This window comes from Doryrhamphus excisus, chromosome 15 (assembly GCF_030265055.1).
Source record: "Doryrhamphus excisus isolate RoL2022-K1 chromosome 15, RoL_Dexc_1.0, whole genome shotgun sequence".
Lineage (NCBI taxonomy): Eukaryota > Metazoa > Chordata > Actinopteri > Syngnathiformes > Syngnathidae > Doryrhamphus > Doryrhamphus excisus.
This window is the reverse complement of record NC_080480.1, coordinates 4,587,505-4,601,651: the sequence shown is the minus strand read 5'-3', so window position 1 is coordinate 4,601,651 and position 14,147 is coordinate 4,587,505. Positions and strand designations below refer to the sequence as shown.

At 35.3% G+C, this 14,147-nt stretch overlaps 2 protein-coding genes across 2 annotated transcripts; one reads left to right on the top strand and one right to left on the bottom strand.

The window, feature by feature from the left end:
* Positions 1 to 1,430: 1,430 nt before the first annotated feature.
* Positions 1,431 to 4,182, bottom strand: LOC131103676 (myeloid-associated differentiation marker-like). Its single transcript, XM_058050134.1, has 2 exons — positions 3,850 to 4,182; positions 1,431 to 2,134 (listed from the first exon to the last, which is right to left on the bottom strand). Exons 1-2 carry the CDS (start codon positions 4,114 to 4,116, stop codon positions 1,541 to 1,543), a joined length of 861 nt encoding a protein of 286 aa, XP_057906117.1. The 5' UTR covers positions 4,117 to 4,182; the 3' UTR covers positions 1,431 to 1,540.
* A 4,077-nt stretch (positions 4,183 to 8,259) lies between these two features.
* Positions 8,260 to 14,001, top strand: LOC131103322 (LITAF domain-containing protein-like). Its single transcript, XM_058049481.1, has 5 exons — positions 8,260 to 8,409; positions 10,096 to 10,236; positions 10,353 to 10,367; positions 11,793 to 11,937; positions 12,025 to 14,001. Exons 2-5 carry the CDS (start codon positions 10,101 to 10,103, stop codon positions 12,128 to 12,130), a joined length of 402 nt encoding a protein of 133 aa, XP_057905464.1. The 5' UTR covers positions 8,260 to 8,409; positions 10,096 to 10,100; the 3' UTR covers positions 12,131 to 14,001.
* Positions 14,002 to 14,147: the final 146 nt, after the last annotated feature.

The window sequence follows — 14,147 nt, the reverse complement described above, 5'->3', positions numbered from 1 at the left end:
AACTATTATGCTTATTTTAAGTCCCTTTGTATTGAGTTGTGGACTCGTATTGAGCAGCTACACACAATAACCAACACACAAAGCTTTCTCATTCTTCCAGAGTCTGCACCTATTCAGCTGGATTTCTTTATCTTTGTGATTCTTGCGAATATGGTTTGTTTGTTTTTTCTCCTCGTAATATTGGGACTTAATCTAGCTTTAATATTTCAACTCCATGCGACTTAAACAACATCATTTTATCTCATATTTTAAGTTTATTCTGATCAAATTTTGACATTAGTGTCCAACTTTATTCTTTTAAAATGGAAGCATCTTTTTTGTTTTTTTATTACTTTATTTTTTATTTACTTGAACTACTTTTAGTATATTATATTTTGACTTTATATTGGTATTTTCTCCTTTTACATAATTTTACAACCTTTAATATTTGATACTAAAATATTATTTTTTTAAACTACTGTACTGTAAGTATTTTTTCCTTCCTTCCTTCCTTCCTTCCTTCCTTCCTTCCTTCCTTCCTTCCTTCCTTCCTTCCTTCCTTCCTTCGTTCCTTCCTTCCTTCGTTCCTTCCTTCCTTCCTTGCTTCTTTGCTTCCTTGCTTCCTTGCTTCCTTCCTTGCTTCCTTCCCTGCTTCCTTCCCTGCTTCCTTCCTTGCTTCCTTCCTTGCTTCCTTCCTTTCCTCCTTCCTTTCCTCCTTCCTTTCCTCCTTCCTTCCTTCCTTTCCTCCTTCCTTCCTTCCTTTCCTCCTTGCTTCCTTCCTTTCCTCCTTGCTTCCTTCCTTTCCTCCTTCCTTTCCTCCTTCCATTCTTTCTTTCCTACCTTCCTTCCTTTCCTCCTTACTTCCTTCCTTTCCTCCTTGCTTCCTTCCTTTCCTCCTTGCTTCCTCCCTTTCCTCCTTGCTTCCTTCCTTTCCTCCTTGCTTCCTTCCTTTCTTTCTTCCTTTCTTTCTTTCCTACCGTCCTTCCTTCCTTCTTTCCTTTTTTCTTTCCTTCCTTCCTTCCTTCCTTCCTTCCTTCCTTCCTTCCTTCCTTCCTTTCTTCCTTCCTTCCTATCTTCCTTCCTTCCTTCCTTCCTTCTTTCCTTCCTTCCTTCCTTCCTTCCATCCTTCCTTCCTTCCATCCTTTTTTCTTTCCTTCTTTCGTTCCTTCCTTCCTTTCCTCCTTCCTTCCTTTCCTCCTTCCTTCCTTTCCTCCTTCCTTACTTTCCTCCTTCCTTCCTTTCCTCCTTCCTTCCTTTCCTCCTTCCTTCCTTCCTTCCTTTGATTCCTTCTTTCCTTCCTTTTCTTCCTTCTTTCCTTCTTTCCTTTGCTTCTTTGCTCCTTTCTTTCTTACTTTCTTTCTTCCTTCCGGTAAAATTGTGACTTTTGTCATCATTAGTGTCCAACTTTATTCTTTGAAAATGAAAGCATCTTTCTTTAGTTTTTCTGACTTTATTTTGGATGTATTTAGTGTTGAACATGATGTACAAAGCAGGGTTTACATTACATTTGGAGTACCACTATACAGTATACAGTACCACTATACAGTATATATATATAGCTTCAGTTTCTGCTCATGAAGAAGACAAGCCGGAAGGAATAAAAGGTGTCAACGATGTAAGCGATAAGGTTGACGCACGTCATAAAAGTGACGACGGCCAACATGTTCCATGCACACGACGCAGGAAAGAGAGAGCAGATGGCGGGTCGGGGATAGTTCTTGAAGCTGTAAAACGGCCAGATGACCACGGCGGTCATGTACATCAACACGGCCAATATGTTGCACACGATGAGGACTTTATCAAACGGGGCGGGGAAGAGGCTCAGCAGGCGACAAACGGTGCAAATGATGATGAGCAGGGCGAAAATGAAGCAAATGGAGTAGACGGCGACGCACCACTGCAACCCGGCGTACAGATTGTAGTTGCTGTACTGCAAGCAGACGAAGATGATGCAGGCCACGTACGCCTCCAGCACCTTCAGGAGACCCGGCACCGTCGACAGGAAGCCGCTGATCTCGCCGGGTCTGGCCCGGGTCAGGCCGACCTCAACGGCGTACAAGACAAAGGCCACGAAGGACATCACGCACGCCGCGATCAGTTCGGAGCAGGATGAGCACGTGAAGACCGTAGCGAAGATGATGGATGCGCTCAGCACCTGCAAAACCAGATGTTTTATTAATATTATATAAAACAACATATTATATATAATACATAATTAATATATAAATAAATAAATAAATAATCATTATATATAATAATATTTATCTATTTTACTTTAATGACTATATAAATATAATAATACACAATTATAAATGAATATAACATTTATACATATTTATGTACATGCACATATAGTATTTATTACTTTAAGTTTTATTAATATTATACAAAACAACATATTATGTATAATACATAAATAATAATATATAATATTTATCAATATTACATTAATGACTGTATAAATATAATAATACAACATATTATATATAATACATAATTAATAATACATAATACATTATGATAATTACATAATTATTATATAAAATAATATTTATCAATATTACATTAATGACTGTATAAATATAATAATACAACATATTATATATAATACATAATTAATAATACATAATACATTATGATAATTACATAATTATTATATAAAATAATATTTATCTATTTTACTTTAATGACTATATAAATATAATAATACACAATTATAAATGAATATAACATTTATACATATTTATGTACATTAACATATAGTATTTATTAATTTAAGTTTTATTAATATTATATAAAACCACATATTATATATAATACATAAATAATAATAAAAATATATAATATTTATCAATATTACATTAATGACTATATAAATATAATAATACACAATTATGAATAATGAATTCAACATATATACATATTTATGTAAATGCACATATAAATACTATTAAAAATATATATTATATTTATTAATATCAATTAAAATAATATTAAAATATTAAAAAATTAATTAATTACATTTTAAAATAATTAAATATAATAATATAATCTAAAATTAATTAATAATTAAAATAAAATAACATTAAAAAACAACAAAAATAAAAGAAAAAAGGCTGTAATTTGCCAGCTTGTCGTCCATTATATTATTTCCTGTCTGTATACAACTTTGCCTCCTCTGATTTTGGATCAACATTTACAATAAAAATGGCTGTTAGAACTCATTGACGAGTTCCCGGTGGCAGGAACACACCCCCTCGCTCATTAATTACCATTGTTCACTTACTATGAAGGAAGCCAGCAAGTCGAGGGAAGTTACGGTGGTGTCCAAAGTGCGGCTCGGGGGCCCTTTGTAGCCCCATGGCTCATTTAATTTATTTTTTTTTTTTAAATGGTCCTGCGGCACATTTTAGAAATAAAACGTACATTCTGGTTGGACCTTCTTAAGTGTCTTCTTTGCGCCGCCATTATTGTTGAATCATTATTTTTGCAATTTTTATGGCGCATTGAAGTTGTGTTGACTTATCATATCTCTGTCAATTCCACCCACCCACAGATACTGGCTAGTCAACGTTCACTTGGGAACAAATGTATCTGTGGGGAGTGTCTTTACACATGTCAGAAAACTATTCCAAAGATTAAGATTAATCTAATACTAATACTGGTACTAATATTATTATGACAATAGTTAGAATTAAAATTAGGAGGAAAAAATTGCAATGTTATTGTCTGTAAATAAGTCATTAAATATATACATTTTAATGTTATAATATTATTTTTTTACTTAATTTTGACAAACATACAACAAGTTTGATGCTAACATGATCTTTCTTGTGTTTTTTTTCCCCCCCAAAAAAAATAAAGACGCACCATTAACGTTGCCAACATGGCAAAGGCGGTGGTGAAGTCATCCCAGGAAATTGGCAACTTTGATCCCAGACTCAGGAATTCCATCAAAAGTATAAGGACGGTCACGCAGAAGCAGAAGCACCAGGTGAACATGCACCAAGTCCAAAATGAGTCGGTGGAACGGGTGACGGACGCCACCAGGCTGAAGGAGATACAGGTGAAGATCACCTCCAGGATCCTCACGATCCCCACGGGGGCCGTCAGCGCCTTCACGTCCACCGTCACCATCTTTTGTTTTGTTTTTTTTTCTTCTTCTAGATCTACACTTGGGGGATGCTACGCTACTTCTGGCAGTACCGCGCTCAGTGGCAACCTCTCATTCTGCTAGCGCTGCCCCAAACATCAGTCAACATGCAAGTGCCACTCCCTTTTCTTTGCTTCTATTCACTTCCTGTCTAATGCACAGCAAAGCCGATGTTCAACGCGCAAGCGTGTCGCTCTTTTGGTGTCATGTTTGCACGGTGGGGGAGTGATTGCTTCTGTTTTCTTATCACCCGGGTCGCTTTTTTTTTTTATTGTTCCCCACCCAGTATGACACAGACTTTTTCTTTATTTTGCGGCGTGGTGGCTTATGAATGGCTCGTATCGGTCAACGGCTCGCAGGAAAAAAGCGTTTAGCGTTAGTTTTTTTTCACTGCTTTGTCTTTCAAATGAGTTAGAACAAGGAGGTCCTAACTTTCTCCAGTGAGAGCAACTCAGTTGAAATGATTAATATTATTTTTCCCATTTAAAAAAAATCAAAATATTTTAACTTTATTCTGAAATTATTTTAAAGCACACAGCACACAAAGCTTTCTCGTTCTTCCAGGATCTGCACCTATTCAACTGTATTTTTTTGGATTTCGTGATTAGCGTGAAAAAAGGTCTGTTTTTTTTCCTCATAATATTTGGAATTAATCTAGCTTTAATATTTCAACTTTATGCTACTTAAACAACATTATTTTATCTCATTTTTCAAGTTTATTCTGGTTAAATTTTGACTTTTTTCATCATTAATGTCCAACTTTATTCTTTTAAAATTATAGCATCTTTCTTTCATTTTCATTCATTCATTTTGTACCGCTTATCCTCACGAGAGTCGCGGGATATCCCAGCTATCTTCAGGCGAGAGGCGGGGTACACCCTGGACTGGTTGCCAGCCTTTTTTTGTTTTTTATTACTTTATTTTTTATGTATTTACTTGAACTACTTTTAGGATATTATAATATTTTGACTTTATATTGTTTTTTATTTAAATAATTTTACAACCTTTTTCTTTAATATTTGTAACTTGTAATATATTTTTTTCATTTTCAAAAATTACTTTTTTTATTTATTACTGGTTTAGATTTCTTAGACTTTTTTCCCCTCTTAATATTATGACTATTATAATATTATTGCTGATTTTTCAATTAGAATGTGTTGCGGGCCAATAAAAACACAGCCTGAGGCCACAGATGGCCCAGGGCCGTACATTAGACACCCCTGAGTTAGCCATCACCTTGGCCTCGAATGGTTGTTCCCTCCATCCCGAAGCTGTCGCCCTATATCACATGTCCTAAATCCAAATATTCCAAGCCAAAATGCCGAGTGCATATCACGATTCCGTCATGAAAAGGAAAAAATCCCCGTCAGGCTTTTGTTTGTGTGGTCGATGCTGAGATATGGTCGGCTGCTGCAACAGTTGGATCCATCATCCAAATGCAGCAGACGTAATGTTTTGATCTAATAAACGTGATGATGGTTTCGGTTTTCCATCCGTGGCGGTCCCCGGGGGGAGGTCGGCAGGACCAGGAGGAGAAGGAGATAAATCAGGATGCTCTGCCTTCTGGCTCTCACATCCACGCTGACGCTTTCTCACATCCTTTTTGTTGCCGCTGTTTAATATTTCAGTATTTGTTGTCATTTGCTTGGACCTTATTGAACTGCAAAATATGATATCACAATCAAAACTTCCCATCCATTGGTCGTTTAGTACTATTTCACATTTTCTGAACGTAAAAAAAAATACTATTATTTTCTATGAGATGTAATTTTTGGTCATATTTTTATTTGTCCTTTAAGAGTTTCAATGGATTTGCATGATATACTATTGGAAAATAACTTTTTTTTTCTATTTTTCAGTTTACATATACATAAATTATGATGTATAATTGATCATCATCATTGGGTTAAATAATACCAATAACATAATGTAATTCATTATAGTTTAGTATAATGTGTTCATTATTATGCTTTCTAAACATTAGAATAATGATCATCAATAATGATATTATAGCTTATTTATATAAAACAACTATTATTTAACTATTATAAAATTATTATATAATATATTATAGTATTATATTATTATTATATTATTGAGGAAAAGCGGTAGAAAATGAATGAATGAATATATTATTGTATTATTATATTATTATATTATTGTATTCTTATATTATTGTATTATTATATTATTATATTATTATATTATTATATTATTATATTATTATATTATTATATTATTATATTATTATATTATTATATTATTATATTATTATATTATTATATTATTATATTATTATATTATTATATTATTATATTATTATATTATTATATTATGCTTTCTAATCATTAGAATAATGATCATCAATAATTATATTATAGCTTATTTGTATAAAACAACTATTATTTAACTACTATAAAATTATTATATTATTATATTAGTATATTATTATATTATGCTTTCTAATCATTAGAATAATGATCATCAATAATGATATTATAGCTTATTTGTATAAAACAATTATTATTTAAATATTATAAAATTATTATATAATATATTATATTATTATATTATTGAGGAAAAGTGGAAGAAAAGAAATGAAAGAATATATTATTATTATATTCTATATTATATTATTTATATTATATATATTATATATTATATATTATATATATATATTATATTATTATATTATTATATTATTATATTATTATATTATTATATTATTATATTATTATATTATTATATTATTATATTATTATTTAATGAACTCATTGTTATGAAATGTAATTTATTCTCTGTGCGCCTTGAGTACATCTTTTCTTTTTTTGGTTGAAATTCTGCTGCCCTCTAGTGGTTGTACAGTTTTTTTTTTTTTTTTTTTACAGTAAACCAGATTAGAAGCATGGGTGTCCAAAGTGAAATATTTGACACTACTATTTTTTTGACCGATACGACAAAGCTGAGATGTATTTTTTTCTTGAAATATACCTTATACTTCTTTTTTTTCACAATGTGGCCCTCGCTGGAAAACGTTAGGACACCCATAAATGGGATGAACACCATTAACATGCGTATCACATTCCACACGCAATGGCTAGTGTGTTTGGCTTTTGGGAATCCTGTGACCTTCAAGTGATCCCGGCGTGCCGGACATGACAGTCATGAGGGCGCGTGTCACGTGTTGCACAATGCAACTGTCACATGATAAGTATGACAGATTGCATTACGGCGCCGTGTAACGCCACAAAGTGACTATTGACTTCAATATGGCGTATTGTCCTTTTTTTGGGGGGGGGGGGGGTACTTCTTGCAACTTCTTGCATACCTTGAAGGACCTTACAGCCTTTTGAGGATGTATACCTGGTTTCTCTGGTTTTGGTGGTGTTGAGGCGCAGGTGCGCTCACCCCTCTAGTCTAGTACCTGCACTTTTCCAGGTCTGCTAGTCAGGAATGTGGTCCTACTCTGAGGAGCTGATCCTGGATGAGGTTTAAGGCACTGGGCAAGTCCAGAACTATAATCCTCACAGCACCAGCGCTTCTTTCTAGGTGAGCAAGATCACTATGGCGTCCTGGGTCCCCATTTTGTCCCGGTATGCGGGGTCTGTGGCCTTCAGGTGATACAAACAGCATCCGCCCCATGTCTCCATCATTAGGGCTACCAGCCTGAAGTCATTCAGATGCCGTATTTGGGGACGGGAACAATGGGACCCCCTCCGACCCCCCAAGCTCGGGTTGATAGATCGGCTTGCAGAACTGCTGCTTTGCTGGGCCTCCGCACCCACTTTAGGGGCCGTTATTGTGACTTATAAGGGGTGGGTGTTGGGTGGATTTCATGCGGGGGGCTGCTGTATGTTGGTCCGACCAGTTAAAAACTGGTTTAACTGGTTTACTGACCACCCCCATAATAGTCCTGAGTCCTGATATTTTTATTCGGGACTAAAAGTATCTTTCTTTTCCTGATCCATTTCAGCAGTAATGAAGCACGGACAATTAGATTGGAATTTTATCTGACGTATTGCGTCACATGGGATGTTGGGCGGGGTCGGACGGAGCGAGGGAGGGGGGAGGGGGGGTGACGCAGGGAGGGAGGGCGCTAGGGAGCTTGAGTGCTGGTCAAAGTTGTGAGTCGTTCACTGATGCTGCTTCTTCTTCTGGGCTCGTCTATGTCCTGAAGTGCTCATTTCCTGTTTCTCTTTCTCTTTTTTTGAGGTGAAAAACGATTGAATTTGTCCCGCTAACTCCCTCAGAGGCACGCCTGTCCCGTAAAGAAGAAGGTACGTCATATTTGACACATGTACTGTATATATATATATTACATATATTGGTATTTTCCGTTAAATAGCGACGACAAAACACACCTTTATTTGTGTTCTGCCGAAGCTTTTCTTTGTTTTGTTGACAAGCGGTGATGTCATATCAATGGCGTATTGTACAGAAAAAAAAGGGTAAGGCACTCCTGATTATACTTTGGCACGGATACGCCTCTAAATGATACGACATGCGGAATATTCAAGGAGTAATGCGGAATATTCAAGGATGTGGACTAGTGCTTTTAAAGCTGAATCCCCCCCCCCCCCCCCCCCCCCTGCAAGCTAAAGTAAAGGTGCTGTATTGATCCTAGAACGTGTGGGAATATGATATTCTAAACAATAAACGCAACGCTTTCATTGTGCTACAGAAGTTCGAATTATTAGGGAATTACAAAGAGGATGTAATACAATTTAAAAAAAAAAAATGTTTCCCCCTACTGTCAATCTCGATATCGATAGGGAAGTGTCTACCTGTAGTTCCCAATTTGATGAACTTTGTACAGCGGTTACAGCGTCATTAATACGCTCCGGGAGGTCAAAGGTCGTTGGAGATACCTTTGGAGACACAGTTTGTACTACTTTGCTAATGGTAGTGATGTCACGGCTAGGACAAATATATAATATTAAAATATATATATATAATAAAATATATATCATTAAATAAGAAAACTAAAAAAAAAAGTACAAAAATGTAAAAATCTGCAATAATTTTTCCAAAATAATGTAAAAATACTAACTCCTTTAATCCTAGCTTTTTTTTAAAAAAGAGCGGCCATTTTGATTGATATTTCAAGGCACACAGAATATTGGTTCTATGGTTATACAAACATGAAAGCAACTAAAATAATGATAAGAACATAGGTAAGTTTCAGGAAAATATCAGTTCCCAACTATAAAAGGAAGAAACCAGTTTTTATTTTCACTTTAACGTAAATATTAGTTTCAAACAACACAAAATGGTTGTTTTACATCAAGATAAATATTTATTTACAAATATAACACAGGCTGCACGGTGTCCGAGTGGTTAGCGTGCAGGCCTCAACTTGAGTTCAATTCCACCCTCGGAGTTTGCATGTTCTCCGTTTTTCTCCCACATTCCAAAAACATGCTAGGTTAATTGGCGACTCCAAATTGTCAATAGGTATGAATGTGAGTGTGAATGGTTGTTTGTCTATATGTGCCCTGTGATTGGCTGGCCACCAGTCCAGGGTGTACCCCGCCTCTCGCCCCGAAGACAGCTGGGATAGGCACAAGCACCCTCCCGCGACCCTCGTGAGGAAAAAGCAATAGAAAATGAATGAATGAATATTGGGTTGTAAATGTGACTATAGGGGTGTTATTTAATGTATAGAGGTCTCTAATAATGTTAAAAAACACATTTAGAAAGTCGTAAGCTGCTTTTCTATGTTGTAAACACAGAAAAATGTATTTATCAATAAGTAATCCAACTTCTTCATTTCTCGTGGTCGGGTCCGGAACCAATTTCCCGCCATAAATGAGGAATTAGTGTAGTACATTTGTATACAAACTTGTGAGGAAAAGCGGTAGAAAATGAATGAATGAATGAATGTATGCAAAGTACTAAGTTGAGAACATATAATACTATATTGTACTGTACTGATAATTTGTTATTTGTTATCTCTCCTCCAGAGAAGATGGAAAAAGGATACCCGGGTCATGAGTCAGCACCACCCTACCCTGGCCCACCCATGAACCCCGGCGGTGCACCACCCCAACCTGGGTTTTACCCGCCCCCTAATGCAGGAGCCCCAAATTTGGGATACCAAGGAGGTTTGTGCATGGTCGCCATATTGGAATAGGCTACCACTTAATTTTAAAATATTAATACGACTGCTTATCATGTGTTTTTTTTCTTGTGTCTTTCCGTTTCATCCGCGTCTGCAAAGGTCCGGCTACCACAGGTGAGTACCGCCATCAGTAAATAGTGTAAAGCACCCACAGTCACACGATATGTCCCTCTCCCTTGGTGCAATGCAAAGCACTGTCCTGCATCAACACGGCATGAAGGGGGGAGTCTGTGAACCGAGTGGATTGTGTCTGCATCACAATACACCGTTGTTCTCCACACGCCTGGCAAACTTTAAGAGTTGTTTTTAGTACTGAATAACTAAAATTTGCTCGGGGGTGCTGGAGCCTATCCCAGCTGTCTTCAGGCGAGAGGCGGGGTACACCCTGAACTGGTGGCCAGCCAATCACAGGGCACATATAGACAAACAACCATTCACACTCACATTCATACCTATGGACAATTTGGAGTCGCTAATTAACCTAGCATGTTTTTGGAATGTGGGAGGAAACCGGAGTACCCGGAGAAAACCCACGCATGAGAACATACAAACTTCACACAGAGATGGCCGAGGGTGGAATTGAACTCGGGTCTCCTCGCTGTGAGGCCTGCATGACCGCCGGGCAGCCCCATCTACTATAATGGGTAATACAAATGTAAGGGTGATTATAGGGGTGTTAGTTCATGTCTTGAGGGCTCTAATAATGTTAAAAACCATATTTAGAAGATTATAAACAGGTTTATGAGAGAGGCGGGGTACACCCTGGACTGGTGGCCAGCCAATCACAGGGCACATATAGACAAACAACCATTCACACTCACATTCATACCTATGGACAATTTGGTGTCGCTAATTAACCTAGCATGTTTTTGGAATGTGGGAGGAAACCGGAGAACATGCAAACTCCACACAAAGATGGCCGAGGGTGGAATTGAACAGGGAAGCCCGCACGCTAACCACTCGGACATCGTGCAGCTTGTGTTATATTTGTAAATAAATATTTATCTTGATGTAAAACAACCATTTTGTGTTGTTTGAAAGTAATATTTACGTCAAAGTGAAAATAAAAGCCGGTTTTCTCCCCTTTTTAGTTAGGAACACATATTTTCCTGAAACTTACCTATGTTCTTATCGTTCTTTTGGTCGGTTTCATGTTTGTATAGTCATAGAACCAATATTCTGTGTGCCTTGAAAGATCAATCAAAATGGCCGCTCTTTTTAAAAATAGCTAGGATTAATGGAGTTATTATTTTTACATTATTCTGGAAAAATTATTGCATTTTTTGACATTTTTGCTTTTTTTTGTTTTCTTGTTTAATGCTATATATTTTTATATTTATATTATAAATATTTATATTTGGAGTCGCCAATTAACCTAGCATGTTTTTGGAATGTGGGAGGAAACACACAAGAAGAACATGCAGGGTGTGGAATTGAACCTGCTGTGAATTCTGCACGCTAACCACTCGACCACTGTGCAGCCCTGTCATAACAAGTAATTAAACTTTATTTTATATTTCCATTATCTCCAACTCTCAGTGACTCACGTGGTGGTGACTCCCCACCTGCACGACGCCCCCGGACAAGGCCTGTGCCCCCGCTGTCAGCAGACGGTGCTCACCCAGGTGGAACGCAAAGCCGGCCTGATGACATGGCTCATCTGCGGAGGCCTCGCCATTTTCGGGTAAAGAGCAGCGAGACATAAAAAACGTTACCTTTCTGAGACCGCAGAGAAGCTAACACGACTTCTTTGGTTTCCTCTGACTCATAGGTGTTTCCTCTGCTGCTGCATACCGTTCTGTGTGGACTCCTGCCAGGATGTGGAGCACCGCTGTCCAAACTGCCACAACGTCATCTACGTCTACAAGCGACTATAAAACATATTTTCATTCACAGCGCACTGCTTATACGGTATAAAAGAAATGTTTGCGATGCTAAGATGTTCCATCCAATGGGATGTTTGGATGGCAGGAAATCAGTCAGTGATGGGAATTCGGTGCATTTGTTTGTATTGTCTATCAGGATTCTAGCAATGCAAACATTGCTTTTGCAAATATGTATTCTACTCTATATGTTGCATTATGAAGGAAATCAGTGTTTATTGCAGAGGCATCCAAAATGTTACATTTACACGTTCTAAGAGTATTTAGTAAATTGTCAAAATATTTTTTTGAAATATTTTGAGAAATAAGTCAGAATTTTAGTAGCATATCGTAATTGACTGGAAAAAAAACAGAGAAAAATGTCAAAATATTACGAGAAAAACATGAATAAACTTGTAATATTAAAACATTGATTTTTTTAAATCAATATGAATAAATGAATAATTTTGTAAAAAAAATTGAAAATTTTGGTTGAAAAAAAAAAGATCTAATATTCCAAGAATAAAATCAAACTATTATAGCAATCAAGTCGTGAGTACAAGAAGCAAATTACAAGAAGAAAGTTGAAATAGTTGGGAAAAAAAATTAAAAAGTTGGACTTTTACTACAATAAAAGTAGGAAAAATAATGTAATTTTAGTAGCATAGAGTAATGACTGAAAAAAAACAGCTGTAAGAGAAAAATGTCAAAACATTATGAGAAAAACATGAATAAACTTGTAATATTAAAACATTGATTTTTTTAAAATCAATATGAATAATTTTGTAAAAATTTTAGAAAATTTTGGTTGAAAAAAAAGATCTAATATTCCAAGAATAAAATCAAACTATTATAGCAATCAAGTCATGAGTACGAGAAGCAAATTACAAGAAGAAAGTTTAAATAGTTGGGAAAAAAAAATTAAAAAGTTGGACTTTTACTACAATAAAAGTAGGAAAAATAATGTAACTTTAGTAGCATAGAGTAATGACTGAAAAAAAAACAGCTGTACGAGAAAAATGTCAAAACATTATGAGAAAAACATGAATAAACTTGTCATATTAAACATAGATTTTTTTAATCAATATGAATAATTTTGTAATTTTTGAAATTTTTGGTTGGAAAAAAAAGATCTAATATTCCAAGAATAAAATCAAACTATTATAGCAATCAAGTTGTGAGTACGAGAAGCAAATTACAAGAAGAAAGTTGAAATAGTTGGAAAAAACTTTTAAAAAGTTGGAATTTTACTTCAATAAAAGTAGGAAAAATAATGTAATTTTAGTAGCATAGAGTTGAAGTATTTTTTAAAATTAAATGGGCAACATAAGAAACAAAATAAAGTTGGATTTTTTTTAATTGGAAGTCATATTATAAAAAGAACATTTTTAAGAAGTAAATTAAAATATTTGTAGAAAAATAACTTCCAAAAATGGGAAAAATATGACCAACTTTAAGAAGAAAATTGGAACAAAAAAAAGTTGGACTTTTACTACAGTAAAAGTAGAAAAAATAATGTAATTTTAGTAGCATAGAGTTGAAGTATTTTTAAATATTAAATGAGCAACATGAGAAACAAAATAAAGTTGGATTTTTTTAATTGGAAGTCATATTATGAAAAGAACATTTTTAAGAAGTAAATTAAAATATTTGTAGAAAAAAAACTTCCAAAAATGCAACAAAAGAAGACCAAATATCTAAGTTGACGCTAATAATTGGCTTTTTCATTCATACCATCACAAATCTGAAATGTGTTGGGTTACAAAACACAAGCGGCCATGCATGCATCCTTTCCAGTAGAGAATACTAAATGCTAAATCAAGTGTCAAGAAAATGTGGGAAAATTTGCTTTTTTGTGGCTTTTCATACAATAAAAACTCTCTCTAAACCAAACCTATTCGTCTGCATAATCTATAAAGACAGTATTGTGCAAAATATCTAATAAAACACAAGGAATCATGATTTTATAGCTCACATTGTCGTGACGTCATGGCGTGATCTCGTCAACAACTCAGCTGTTGTAATGGTGCAT

Bases quoted from the DNA above. Each gene is read 5' to 3' on its own strand.
- LOC131103676 (XM_058050134.1), bottom strand. From the start codon at position 4,116: ATGGTGACGGTGGACGTGAAGGCGCTGACGGCCCCCGTGGGGATCGTG. The intron at 2,135-3,849 runs GTGCGTCTTTAT...CTGGTTTTGCAG, and splicing joins CCATGTTGGCAACGTTAATG to GTGCTGAGCGCATCCATCAT.
- LOC131103322 (XM_058049481.1), top strand. From the start codon at position 10,101: ATGGAAAAAGGATACCCGGGTCATGAGTCAGCACCACCCTACCCTGGC. The intron at 11,938-12,024 runs GTAAAGAGCAGC...TCTGACTCATAG, and splicing joins GGAGGCCTCGCCATTTTCGG to GTGTTTCCTCTGCTGCTGCA.